At 50.0% G+C, this 13594-nt stretch overlaps 1 protein-coding gene across 2 annotated transcripts in view; it reads left to right on the plus strand.

The window, feature by feature from the left end:
- Positions 1-13594, plus strand: part of LOC118219456 (SH3 and cysteine-rich domain-containing protein 2-like) — a 47145-nt gene that overhangs the window by 18530 nt on the left and 15021 nt on the right. For both annotated transcript variants that reach the window (XM_035402619.1, XM_035402620.1), the window contains 3 exons: positions 6213-6570; positions 8358-8452; positions 13520-13594. The exon at positions 13520-13594 is cut by the window's right edge and continues 10 nt beyond it. In XM_035402619.1, the coding sequence (XP_035258510.1) occupies positions 6213-6570; positions 8358-8452; positions 13520-13594 (528 nt within the window). The remainder of the gene's footprint in view (positions 1-6212; positions 6571-8357; positions 8453-13519) is intronic.

Here is a 13594-nt window from a genome sequence, read left to right on the forward strand (position 1 = left end):
TTAGCACGGGCTGTCCGCTGCATCCAAGGCTACTGGTGGGAACATTTTTATAGGCATGCACCTATAACGTGCGTCGCCAGGGCAATCTAGCATCATAAAACACCTCACAACAGCTCTCTGCCTCGTCCCCGCCCCATTCAATGATTGCCCTTTCCTGATTGGTTTTCTCCAACAGGCCTGTCCTCATATAAGTTAATTCTCATTCCTCCTTGATTGGCCTTCTGTAAAAATCTGCCTTTTATATATTTGGCACTTTCTCTCTCTCTCTCGCTCTCTCTCACACACACACACACACACACGCACACAATCTCTTTTTGCTCCTTTTGTCTCAACTACTCTATAAACATGTTCACCCCCCTCTGGTGTGTTATCTTAATTTGCACAAACTCCTGTCCAAGAACAAGGGATAACTGGAGAGGAAAATATCCTCACCCACCTGAGCAATAAATCAAGGGCTGTAATTCATTTACCGCCCAGTCCACGCTTCCCTTGGCAATACAGAGATTGATACTTCCATTCATGCATCGTGATTGAATCCTTTACATTTTACGGGCTTTCATTTGAACTTTTACCCTCATATGTACCACTATACTTGAATCCATGTTATGAGTGTGTGTGTGCGTGCATGCGCATACGAGTGTGTGTGTGTGTGCGCACATACGTCTGCATGTGTGTGTCTGTGTGTGTGCGTGCGCTCGTGCGTATACGTGTGTGTCTGTGTGTGTGTCCGCTTGTGTGTGTGTGTGCGCGCATACGTCTGTGTGCGCGTGTGTCTGTGTGTGTGTGTTGAGCTCCTGCGCATATGTGTGTGTGTGTGTGTCTGTGTGTGTGCGTGTGGTTATGCACATACGTGTGTGTGTGTGTGTGCGTGCGCTCGTGCGCATGTGTGTGTGTCTGTGTGTGTGCGTGCGCTCGTGTGTGTGTGTCTGTGTGTGTGTGCGCTTGTGTATGTCTGTGCGCATACGTCTGTGTGTGCGTGTGTCTGTGTATGTGTGTGTCTGTGTGTGCATGCGCATACGTGTGTGTGTCTGCATGTGCGTGCACTCGTGCGCATACGTGTGTGTGTCTGTGTGTGCGTGCGCATACGTGTGTGTGTCTGTGTGTGTGCGTGCGCTCGTGTGTGTGTCTTATTGTCTGCGTCTGAGGGCCTGACGCTCCTAGCGGACCCGGGCAGCTCGGTGCTGACCTACTAATGAAACGTCTGGCTGCGCCGCGAGTGAGCGGGGCACAGTCATCACATTCCGGCACCCTCCGCGGAAGCAAAGGAAGCCGTCAATATTGCTATTTTTTCCCCGCCGCTGTTTGCGATCGTTTAGAGCGACCCTGGTAAAGCCGACCTCTGCAGCCGGCAAAGGTATTGGGAGGCGGCCGCGGGACGGGGGTCCAGCGGAGGGTCGTAGGCGGTTTCGATTGCCTGCGCCGACGGTGAGAAGAAGTCAGCTGCTCTTCCGCCGCGGAAATAAACACGATCGCTCCCCCTGACTGTGCCGCCGTGATTTACACACAGCCATGCTCGGTTTATATTGCCCGCGATAAAAGAGTGTTTGAGCAGAAAGGCAATTTACAGTAATTGTGATATAATTGTTTTATTGCTGCTGAGAGATATTATAGAGTGAGTCACTGTGAGAACTCAAGAAAGTTGGGGAGAGGAGGGGGGGAAATGGCGCGTGTCAAATATCAGTTTTAGGCTGCTCTGCGGAAGGTGGGGGGTAGCGTCAGGAAGCTTCTGTAATTTGAACATTTCCCCAACAGCGTGGAAGAAATTATTCATGTGAACTAATGATTTTGAGTAGTGGTTACTAATGTTTAGTGTATCGAACTTGAATATGTATTGAATATGTCTACTCTATTCAGTTTGGACTCTAAGCACATACGACTTAACCTGTTGTGTTTCACCATATGTAAAAACTTAAATGTATTTAGGCAATGGGTTTCCACGCAATATTTTAGCAAAGTCAACTAATCTGGGATTACAGTGTTGGCCTATACTGCCCTACAAAGCCTAACTGCAGTAACTACGCAAAGAGTAAAACTGAGAAAAATGGCTTTAAAGTGTTTTAACTGGCCAGCCGTCATGGTTTTTGGGCATGAAAATTACCTCATGAATACATGTACAATTAGTGCAATGTCACTTATATACCTATAACCCATTTGGCTGGCCAGTTAAAACACTTTAAAGCCATTTTTTTTCTCAGTTTTACTCTTTGCGTAGTTACTGCAGTTAGGCTTTGTAGGGCAGTATAGCCACACAGTAAAATGTCCAGTGTTAATTCAACTCTTAACAAGATAACGTTTGGTCCGACTCTGAAATGTTATCTGTTAAGAGTTTAATTAACGCAGGCCATTTTGCAGTGCATTTGTGTCAGGGTATGCGTAGTGCCGTGCGTTTTAATTGGACACGCGCCACGCAGGCCTACGTACGATTAAAGCGAAAACCGATTGGTCGTGCGGCAGAAACGATGCTGTTTGCAAATGGGGGGTAATGGAGTCAGTGCTGGGCTAAGATAACGGGAAGCTGCCTGAGAACCGCGTGAGCCGCTCTGACAGACGGGCCTTTTACGAGCCGGGCTGACGAGAGCGGCGTCTTTCATCAGCTCCCGGGTCCTGAGGCGACGGCGTTCCGATTTGCACATTTCCTCGGCCAGACGCTTCGCCGCAGAAGCGCGTCGAGCGAACCGCTTCCGCCTTAATCGTTCATTTATTTACGCATCCCGCCGAGTTATTTTCATCCGTCTGCCAGGCGTTCCGCGGCTCGTTCGTCTTTTCCGATGGCGGGAGGACGCGGCCGCGGCGTCAGGCGCGCGGCGCCTGCTGCGGAAAAGGCCGCGCGTCGGCGGCGTTCCCGTGCCGGATTCGGGTACCGCGAGACGGTACCGCTATCCGCCTCGCCAGCTTTAACCGGCGTCAGACGTACCGCCAAGGAGTGTTAATAAACAAAATGGCTGCCAAGGAAACGGTACGCTGCGCCTGACTGGGGGGGGCGCCTCCAACGGTTTGCAGCGTGAAGCGAGACGGAACACGGTCGTGCCGCCATCGGGAAACCGCCGCTTTTCTCCGTGGCGACGCCCGGCCCCTCGCCGTCTTTGACGGCTCGACGAGGCGCCGTTTGACGGCTGGAGTCGGCAGACGTCTCGAGGCTGGAGGGAGCTTTGGGGAACGCGCAACCTTCACGCAGACCTACCCGGGGAATCTCTGAAAGGAACGCATTCCAACAGATGCGTATGCGTATGGAGAAAACCGATTTGACGCCAGTGAGACAGAGATCGTCCACCTGAGGAATTATTCAGATTTTCACTTTGAAATAAATCATTCATGGCCTTGAGGAACAGCAGGGGCTCAGTTCAATTCGGGTTCCTGACAAACTTTTTTAACCTTCTGTTGCAGAAGGCTTATTAAATATATAGCAAAACTGCTGAAGCCCTTGCTTGTGAAAACCGTATTGTCTTCATGTGCTTTGACTGATTTGGTTTTGTGCAAATGTAACCAATCCTGATTAGTTGTGACCTGACATCTTCAAGTCCAAATGGCGCAGCCAGAAAAATATACTCGTTTTATTTGGTCCACAACCTTCGCAGATAGCAAACCTACCTGAACAAGCAGTGCAATAGGCTATTCATGCACCAGGACCGTCGTGTTTTCCCCTCCTGCGTTATTCCTTTTGTTATCCCCAAATATAATCGTTCGCAGAATTCAAACCGCCGAATCTCTTTTAATTCGTCCGTCTCCCGAAGGCCTTTTCGAAACCTCTGAGCTCGCCTCCATACCCTTTCAGCAGAGGAGCACGGCGCACAGATCGATCGTGGCTCTGGACGCTCGCGCGAAGGGTAACGCCTCGCAAAGGTGTGAATGCGCAAGGCTTCCATTACGGTCTGCGAAGGCCACCGAAGAAACCCAGAGGCCCGGTTATTTCCGTGCTCGCTCAAAAGCCCAGACGCGTCGTCTGCGGGTCGTCCGTAAATGGAAAAAACGGCTTTTTTTGTTTTGTTTTCTTCCCCGCTGCCCTCGCGGGAAACGTGTCGCTTTGTCGCTCGCTGCGGCGGAGAAGCCGGTTTTTTCGCGCGTCGTAGGAGACGGAAGCTCTGCCTTGCGTCATCGACCGCCCGGACGAGCGAATCGATCGCGCGAAGGCGCCGCTAATAGCTCCCGAAGAAAAAAGGCGGACCCTACGGCGGGATGCTAACGGCCAATCTGTGTCTAGAGCTTGTAAGGAAAAAATGACGTCTCTCAAACGTGATGAAAAAGTACAAAGTTTATTTCCAATACCGGCAGTGACAAAGCGCACGAATGACACCTTGGATTCAGCAGAGTCAGAATGAACCACGAACCTTTCCAGAGGCTGCTTCTTATTTGTTTTCGAAGCTTTGATCAGGAGTGTTGAATACACATACCAAGACGGATGTAGTCAATTTTTGTAACACCTTTCAATTAGGCCATAGTGTATTGGCTGTCCTGTTGTGATTGAATTAGCACGTCTGTTGACTTGAATAGTTCCCAATCTCTCACTCCCGGTCGCTATTCTACCATTGTACTAACTGTATTGTGATAATGATAAGATCAAGGGAATGTGTGGCCAGCAGACATATTGGCATCAGAGACAGATTTCTTACAAGCTGCTGCATCGCTTCGGCTGATTGGTGAAAGAGGGAATTTCTGCGGAGGGTCCGCACTGAGGTCCGTAAAGTAAATCAGGAGCTTGTTGACACCTGCGAGGCTTCACGGATGCCGTGTAAGGAAAGAGTCAATCGCAGTGGTCGATGGAAGAGAATCACGGAAACGCGCGCATGCAAATGGACGCATGTACGCTGCCGCGCATCGGCATCGAATCACATAATTTATCTTGGCTGTGGGACCGATGCATTAAACACTCAAGAGAGCCGCGGGTGCGAACCGAGTCACGAATCCGGGAAAGACGAGGACGGAACAGACGCAAAGGAGTCCGTTCCCAAAACTGGACGTTCGAGTCGGTGGAGCGCGCCATGCTCCTCTCTCTTTCTGCTCATCCCCCCCCTCCCCTCAGTGATAAGGGACGGAGTGTGGCACAGTGGGTAAGGAACTGCGCTTGTAACCGAAAGGTCGCAGGTTCGATTCCCGGGTAAGGACACTGCCGTTGTACCCTTGAGCAAGGTACTTAACCTGCATTGCTTCAGTATATATCCAGCTGTATAAATGGATACAATGTAAAGTGCTATGTACAAAAGTTGTGTAAGTCGCTCTGGATAAGAGCGTCTGCTAAATGCCTGTAATGTAATGTAATGTAATGATACATGACATGGCAGTTAGCTGTTAAGCTACGCGTCCTCTCATTGTGTCCCGCTCAAGCTCATCTCTTAGCGTTACCGCCTTCCTGGTGACGCGGAATGATGAGGTAACCGGCGAGCGTTCAGACGAGGGGGGGGCCGAGGCATTGTGTCGCCGTGGATCTATTCATCGGTCAACGGGGGGGGGGGGAACGGGTCGCTCAATAAAAGTCATCAAATCTGAATTTTCTCAAGTATTGAGCTTCTTGCGTTAGCTTGGGGCTGGCAAATTCAACATCCAAACCAAGGGGCCCATGTGCAAAATCGATGCCAAATCCAGCATATCAAGGACAGCCCAAAGTCGGCACGGGCCTGTTGCCACACCTCCACTGCAGCAGGGGGAGTCATTGTGCCCTCAGGATCAATTAACCGGCAGTACAACCCTGTCACAGATTGTCTGTGACGGTGATGATAGAAAGAAGTGCAATTTAATTTCTAAAAATTCCACACAGATGGAGAACTGTGGGGATTTTAGATTGATCGTTGACATTACGGTGTAAACATAATCCTTTATTCATAAACCGCTCATTTATTCTGACCTCAAGGGAATGTCGCCAAATGTAATTGATGAAAATCTGTGCGGTGCTTCTGATGAATATTGAAAGTAATTTGATTAAAGCAAATATTGAACTGACTAGATGTCAATAACAAATCCATTATTTTCTGTATATTAAGCTGAGATACTGGAATATGGTTAAAAAAAATGGATCTTCTGTCATCTTCTGTCTTTATTCTATCTGACCTCATGCACTTCAACTGCTTACACTTGTAGCTCATACAGTTCATTTTCTCATACTAGTAGCATCCCAAGTACTTCATGTAATAGCACTTGAACCGTGTATTCCTCATGTAACTGCATGTTATGTTGGCTGCATGTTGACTAACCCCCTCCCCCCCCCTCCCATCTCCCTACAGCTGCAGCGTCTCAAGCGCTCTCTCTCTTTCAAATCGGTGATGCGGAGCAAGAGCATGGAGAACTTCTTCCTGAGGACCAACAGCGAGGCCCGCCTCCCGCCCGACTTCATCACCGACCCGCCGCCCCCGTCCCCGCCCCTCCTGCTGGAGTCCCCCCCGGGCGGCGACCGCTCCCCTTCCCTCTCCCCTTCCCTCAGCCCCAACCCCTCCCTCTGCTCCCACTCGCCCTCCCTGAGCCCCTCCCCGTCCCTGTCGTCCAAGCCCCCCGCCCAGCTCCGCCCCCTGAAGACGCACTGCTTCCAGGAGCATGTGTTCCGCCGGCCCACCCACTGCCAGATGTGCAAGCACATGATCGTGGGTAGGTCCCTCTCAGCCGCGGCCTGATAACACTACATCGCCCATCAGCCCTTCTCAGGCCTTCACCTGTCAATCACCTGTGGCAGTGGCTCTAACTACAGGCGTAGGAGTACAGACAAGGCGCCAACACATAATGCTTAAGGGGGAATCGGTTGTTAGCATAACAAATAATAGCTTCCTGTTTTTCACTCCTGATGTCTTTGAAGGTGTTGAGAATCCACCCAGCGCTGTCGTCTTCTGTCTTTATCGGACCGGGGTCATGGTACACAGTACTGAGTAACGAAGCCTGTGATAGTGTGTTGATAAATCTCTGATGTTCGTCAAAATGATTCAAAGCTCCAGTTTCCCCCCTCCCGTTGTGTTATTTACCCATTCCTGCCCCACATTTCCTTTCTTTTTATCTCCTCATTATTATAAGTCGCTCGTCCTCTCCTGCTCCCTCCCTCCCTCCCTCCCTCCCTCCCTCCTTCCCCCCCTGCTTTCGGCGCGCACAATTAAGAGCTCTGCTAGCCGCGGTCGGAAGCTTCATCATCAGCAGCTGAGTCACTGGGTACCTCAGCACCCCCGTCGCACAGGAAGGAGCTCTGTTAAAAAAGCGCTCTCCGTCGCTGTCCGCTGTCGTCTCGTCCCGTCTGCGCCGGCGGCTCTCCTTTCGAAGCGGCGCTCGCATCGCGAGACGCGTCTCGATGAGCGCTGATGTTTCATAACCGAGCTTCAGACGGCAGCCGCGTCCGTACGAAACTTATTATGTTCAGCAGTCCGTCATTAGCGCGGTCTGCCGAACGAAGGGCTGCTTTTCATTTCCTCGGTCATTCGCGACCCTTTGCGACCAGCTCACCAAGCATCGGACCACTTCAGCTGGCCACTCGCTGGCCCTCAGCCTTCCTCCATTCAGGGCCACTTTTCGCCACACTTCCACCGGCCTCCTGCGGCTGCCTGGATTCAGTTCAGTTCAATTCAGATCACTTACACTGGCACACCGATCTGTGACTGGCAATACCCCTGTCTTTAACCAGTGAGTACATCATATACTCCAACCGGACCTCGCCATTCTCGCTATCTGGCTGTCCCGCCTCTTCAGGCACCCTTGAGCCACCGTAGTTCTCTGCCTCCCTCCCCCGGAGGTGGAGCGACCTTCCCCAGCGAGTCTGGAAGGCAAAATCACTGTTTTCCACCAGTATCAAAATACTCACCTTTTACAGACTACACCTCAGTTACTGTTTCTGTTTAAAATAAACGAACCCTTATTTTGCCGGTCTCGAGGCACGCAAGGGTGGCAATTATTTGATTGTTACTTTGCCTCTCTCTCTCTCTCTCTCTCTCTCTCTAGTGGTGTTTGCTTACAGTGTGAAATGCTTTGCGTTCTAAGCCGCTTTGGCTAAATGACTAAACTCCATCCATCCTCCCATTTTCTAAACGGCTTACTTCTGTTCAGGGTCATGTGGGGGAGGGGGGGGGGGGGGTGTTGGAGCCTATCCCAGCATACATTGGGTGGAAGGCAGGAGTTGGCAGGCACCCTGGTCAGGTCACCAATCCATCGCAGGGTCCACGCAGCATTCACTCACATTTAAATGACTGAACTGTGAAATAGTAATTGTCATGTAGGAAGGTAATCTCCATTACAGCAAATGTTCCATAATCTGTATAAGTCTCAGTGAAACTGTGAGATCGATTTGTATGAATGGACTCTATGCTGTTCTCTCCATCCATCTCCCAGACTGAAGACAGCAAAAACACCCCCCCCCTTCCCATATGTGCGTAGTAACATGGCCCTCTCTCCCTCTACAGGTAACTCCAAACAGGGCCTGCGCTGCAAAGCTTGCAAGCTGGGGGCTCACCTGTGGTGCTCGTCGGAGCTATCCCAGCAGCCCTGCAATGGCAAGGTGAGTCCACCCCACGACCGTGCTTCCCGTGGAGCTCACGCACTGGAAACAGCCCATTGGCCGAATGAAAGCTCGGACTAGCTGCATAGCAAGAACCGTGCACAACACCAGCTACAGTCACTAGCTTACATTAGGGATAGCTAGTGCTCGTGGTACAGATGGAGCCATGCTGCCTGCTACACATTGCTGAGTAACCGTTGAATGAGTTCACTAAATTTCCTCTGTTTTCTGTAGACCTGTGGTTTTTCAGCTGGAACAGTGAGGTGCAGGTAGGCGATTGGTCACAGCGAAAGAACAGGAAATAGTAGAAAACTGGGACAATGGCCAGATAACAAAAAAAAGAGGGCTCTATTGAATCACTTCTGAGAGAACAGAGGGGTGAAGGAGCTGGGAGCCTTAATTAAAAAATAACTGAAATTCCCCTCCTGTCTCCGTTCAGCTTGAAGTGGTTTTAAGATGTTAGCACACAAGCGCTTTAAAAAATGTTGAAATTATCTCTATGAAAGAACCAGAGCACTGGAATTTATATTTTCAGGGATGTGTGGGGCGGCCCATGTGTAGCTATGGTGTTAAGGGGCTTTTGAAAGGAGCAGGGACTGCCTAAAAAGACTGAGAGGACTGAGAAGGAAATCGAATAGAGTATCGAAGGGAACTGGAGATTGAGAAGGAGAGAGGGAGAGGCAGAGGAAGAGTGAGAGAGAGCGTGAGAGACAGAGAGAGATCTTTAATTCTCTTTTATTCTAGCACTCAAAGGAGACAATTTTTTAGTACTCAAAATTTCACAGATTCTAAGAGCAAAAAAACCGATAGAAACACAACAAATAAAATGTTTTTTTTTATTTTCATGAGAGTGCATGAAAGAGGGAGCGAGAGGAGGGAAAGAGAGAGAGCGTGCGAGAACGAGAGAGAGAGGGTGAGTGAGAGAGAGTGAGGGGGGGCGAGAGACAATCATAGGGGGAGAGGTAGAGCGTTGTCTGTGATGGGCTGCAAATGGCGTGCAGCGGCGGGGACAAAGGGACAGGAGAGAGAGAGAGGCCTGTATCGTCACCGACGGCCTCTCTATTCCCCCTCGGTTCGTCACAGGCCCCGACCACGCGCTCCCCTCCTCTCCCCTCTTCTCTCCCCTCTTCCCCTCTCCCCTCTTCTCCTCTCCTCTCCCATTCAGTCAGCTGGAAAATCCGTATCTCTCCCCAACCAGCTGCCAAAGCCTGATTCGGTGTGAAATTCCTTGCGCGTGCCCGCCCAGGCGCGCCGTGGCTCCGCCCCCTCCGCAGCCACCCCTGCGTCCGTCACTCACGGTCGCGTGCAACGCGCAGCTCAGCGGCGCGGCGCTCAGCGCACTTGTGTAACCGATTACTTAGCCATTTTTTATACTTGCGCGTTTAGCCACCTCAGTTCTGCGCAAGGAGGGCTTTGAGTGCGATACAGGGCTGGGTAGCCTTTCTGAAGCTGTGAGAGTGAAATGTAGGGGCGCTGCAGGGCGGCGCCCTGCCGTAGCGAGCGGTCATTGTCGTCCCCTCCTCCGCGTTTCCTTAACGTTTTCGGGCCTGTGTAACAGGCGAAGCCCGGCCAGGAGAGGCAGCGAACAGAGGAACGACCGCAATAACTCAGCGGTGCCGGGCTCCTGCTCCTATCGGAAAGTCGTCAGCGACAAACAGAAATGGCAAAAAAATCTCTTTTTATTGGCTTTCCTTCATTATCGGCCGGACGGGCGCCGCGCAGTCCTGTCGAAACAAGGAACAAACGGTACGGCGGCAGTCCCGACCGGCTCTGAGCCCGGTGAGTCATGAAGCCGCATAAAGGCGCGCCTTAATGAAAATAGCACCTTAACCAGTTCCGCGAAGCCCTCGGCCTTAAATAATTCACGCTCCTTTAAAGGGCACGGTTTTGTGTTGCACGGCGGGCGGGTAGCTGCCGCGTGCCGTTAGCGAGCCGAGCGCATTGTGCCCGAGCCGCGCCCGAGAACGGCGGCTAGCCGAGAGGAGCTCGCGCGGCAGGCTGTACGAGCCGACGCCCGCGGCGCGAAGGACGAGCCTCGTTCCGCGCGGACCCGACCTTTTCCCGGACCCGGCGCGAGCGCGGGCGTCCAGGAAAGAGCGGGTCCTCCCAGGGGAGCCCCCGCAGGGCCGGGGAGGGGGGGGGGAAGCGAGCTCGGGTTGCCTGAATGCTCTTCACGCCCACTTCCTGTAAAAACAATCGGCGGGAGAGCGCTCGCGGCGTCGCTAACGGCACCGCCGCGTAGTCGGCCCGCCGTCCCTTTGACTTTGGGGAGGGCGCCCTCGGTTTCGTTCACTCGGCGTGAGAAAGCGCGAAGGCTTCCGGAAGCCTCGTCGCACGGCTTTAGGAAGGGCCGTAAAACACCGAGCCCAGACTTGGCGACGGATTAAAAAAAGGATGAACGCGGCGCGCCGATTTGCCCGATTTGCCCGATTTGCGTGCCGCCCTCAGCGAAGAGGAGGAGCTGCTAGAGATAATCTTCCTCCCGTAACAGAGCTTCCTGCTCGTGTGTGGGAAGCTAATGCCAATAGGCTGTCAGCGCGGGGAGATGAAGTAGCAGGATTCTGTACCTGTATTGCGGGTCGCGGGAAGAGGTGGGACGGAGAGGGACACCAGGGCAGCAGATTTGGATTATTAGTGCTAGAGTCGGGGAGGAGTCTTGGCCCAGAGTCTCAGTTTATTCAATTGCTGACTTATCCAGGATCAGTGAATAATTGTCAGGCATCAAACTTCCAGGCATCAAACTTCTGTCCACACCCAAATTGTTGCTGGACAGAAATTTGGAAATGTTTGACATTTTTCAGTGCATGGAACGCATGATGAAAATCTCGAAAGATCACATTTTAAAGGCATATTCGCCAAAATGCAAAATCTTAGCTTAGGTTAGATAGAAGTCTTAGCTGAAATTCACATTCACTGTAAAAGCTTGTATGTTCCCCCTCCCTGCCTGTAGGGGGTGTTGCAGAGGAGGTTTAAGGGTTTATTGCTGTAAGAATACCTGGCTACTTGCATTCCAGGGGATAAAACAGCCTGTCCCCATCCACACAAAGGCCAAGGGCAGGTGTGTTCATTTATTTTATGTACACCTTTGTGTTAGGCTTTGGGTCAGAGCATTAATCAGAAGACCCACCATTTTGTTTTTTGTTTTTCAGGGAGAATATCTACTGGTTTAAGTGGTTTTCTGCAGGGCCTTCTTTGGCCTGTTTTTTGCTCTGGGTAATTTCATAATAAGACATACATGTAATCATATGTGTTTTGTATTTTGGTTTGTTTGTTTCCTTGTGTCTTATCATTTGTAATAAACATTTTAATTACATTCAGGGGCACCTGGTTTTTCAGCACCTTGTTTTGTGTTTGGCATATGGGTTTTGTTTCTTATGTCCAAATGGCGGTCTCCCAATATAACTCGGGTGGATTTTGGCACGTAACAAAAGCGATGACTGAAACTTGTTTCCACGATAACGAGGACATCTTGGCTAAGGCTGTTCCACGCACCCAACCTGTGATGTCGTGTTGACTGTAAAATGGCACGCATTGTTAAAAATAATCCACTCTTGTGCGTTTGTGTTAAAATAAACCCTTTCATAATAAGCGCGTGCTATATTTGCGACCTCTCCTTCCCGTGACAAAAGCGTCGTGCGAAAACAAACGGCATTGTGTCGATGTGGTTATGATTTCGCGCTGAAAAGAACATTTCTAAGTACCGCGAAACATTCCGAAAATACTTCATAACCCCCCAAGGAGTAAATCTGATGCAGTAAATAGAACAGCGGACCCTCTGTATGCAGAAGGGCTATGCGGCATAGCACGAGGCAGACAAAAAGAGATAGCTGCCACGTGTAATGTGCGTGCCTTTAACGTCGCGGGGGAAATAGCTACGAGCTTGTTATTTCGGCTGAGGTGCAGACCGGCGCCTCTCAAAAAAGCCAGCTTTAAAGAACTGAACTGAGGATAAAAAGGGAAAATAATGAAGCACTAAAATCTTGTTTGGGTCTTTGACGGGTTCTTGAAGGTTTGTGTTCAGGAATAGCAAGGTTTTGATATATTTTTGCTTTGTTTGGTGTTTTTCTTTTCTTTTATGACGAACAGGGTTCATACTCACTCCTCCACAGAAGCGTAAGTCTGTCATCGTGCCCTAAATTAGTCGCACTTTTATAGTACAGCATTAGTGCAATATTATTCACCTAGCGTGGATTAGTTTGAGTTGTAGCTATGTCATTTTTCTGTAGGTATTAATGTATAGTAGTTGTAATCTGTGTGCACAGTTAATCTTGGTGATTAATGCAAGTACCCTTTGAAACTAGTATTTTAGACTTTTTTTCCATTACCATTAAAAATATCTTTGGTAACACATTCAATATCAAGTGTACAATTATGATGCATTTGTAAGGAATTAGAAAGCTACTATAGTGCAGCATAAGCGCAGTTATAAAAACATATAATGAGTCATAGTGCCCTATATCAATTTTCTCAATGCATTTCAAATAATTATTAAATATTGCAAAAATGGTGCTATTGTTCAGTTTGTTTCTGCCTGGGCTAGTAAACGATGGGCCATAAATAGATTATTTCACTTTTCCAAGACATTTCATTTTGAGTTGTGTAAAATACTCAATATGCTTATTTGAGCAATTGTGTCGAGTGGCCTTCCATTACATTACATTATAGGCATTTAGCAGACGCTCTTATCCAGAGCGACTTACACAACTTTTTCATTGATAATGAAACGCTTCAAGTTCAGTTTAGGCAAAGAGATTTGAGTTCACTATCTCCCTGACGACCACCGTCTCTGGTCATGGAGTGGCTGGGTCAGTTTGCCATTTGCATAAACATTACCTGGAAGCCCGGTCTCCTTTTTCGTACAGCACTCAATGTCTGCCACTTGAAGATGACAATTTGACAGTTCATACCCTCAAGATGTCACACAGCTCAAATGGAGTTTGAAATGTGATAGAACACAAATGACTGACTCCTGCTGAAGCAGGTATTCATAGTCTGTGCTCATCTCTCCGCTTTCCCCTCTCTCTCTCTCTCTCTCTGTCCTGCCTCTCCTTCTTCCTTGCCTTTTAGTCTGGAGCCTTCAAGCGGAACTTCAGCTCGCCGCTGCTGGTCAACGATCAGCTCGGGGTGGTTCAGGAGGCTCCC

This window comes from Anguilla anguilla, chromosome 2, assembly GCF_013347855.1.
Source record: "Anguilla anguilla isolate fAngAng1 chromosome 2, fAngAng1.pri, whole genome shotgun sequence".
In the NCBI taxonomy this organism is placed as follows: Eukaryota; Metazoa; Chordata; class Actinopteri; order Anguilliformes; family Anguillidae; genus Anguilla; species Anguilla anguilla.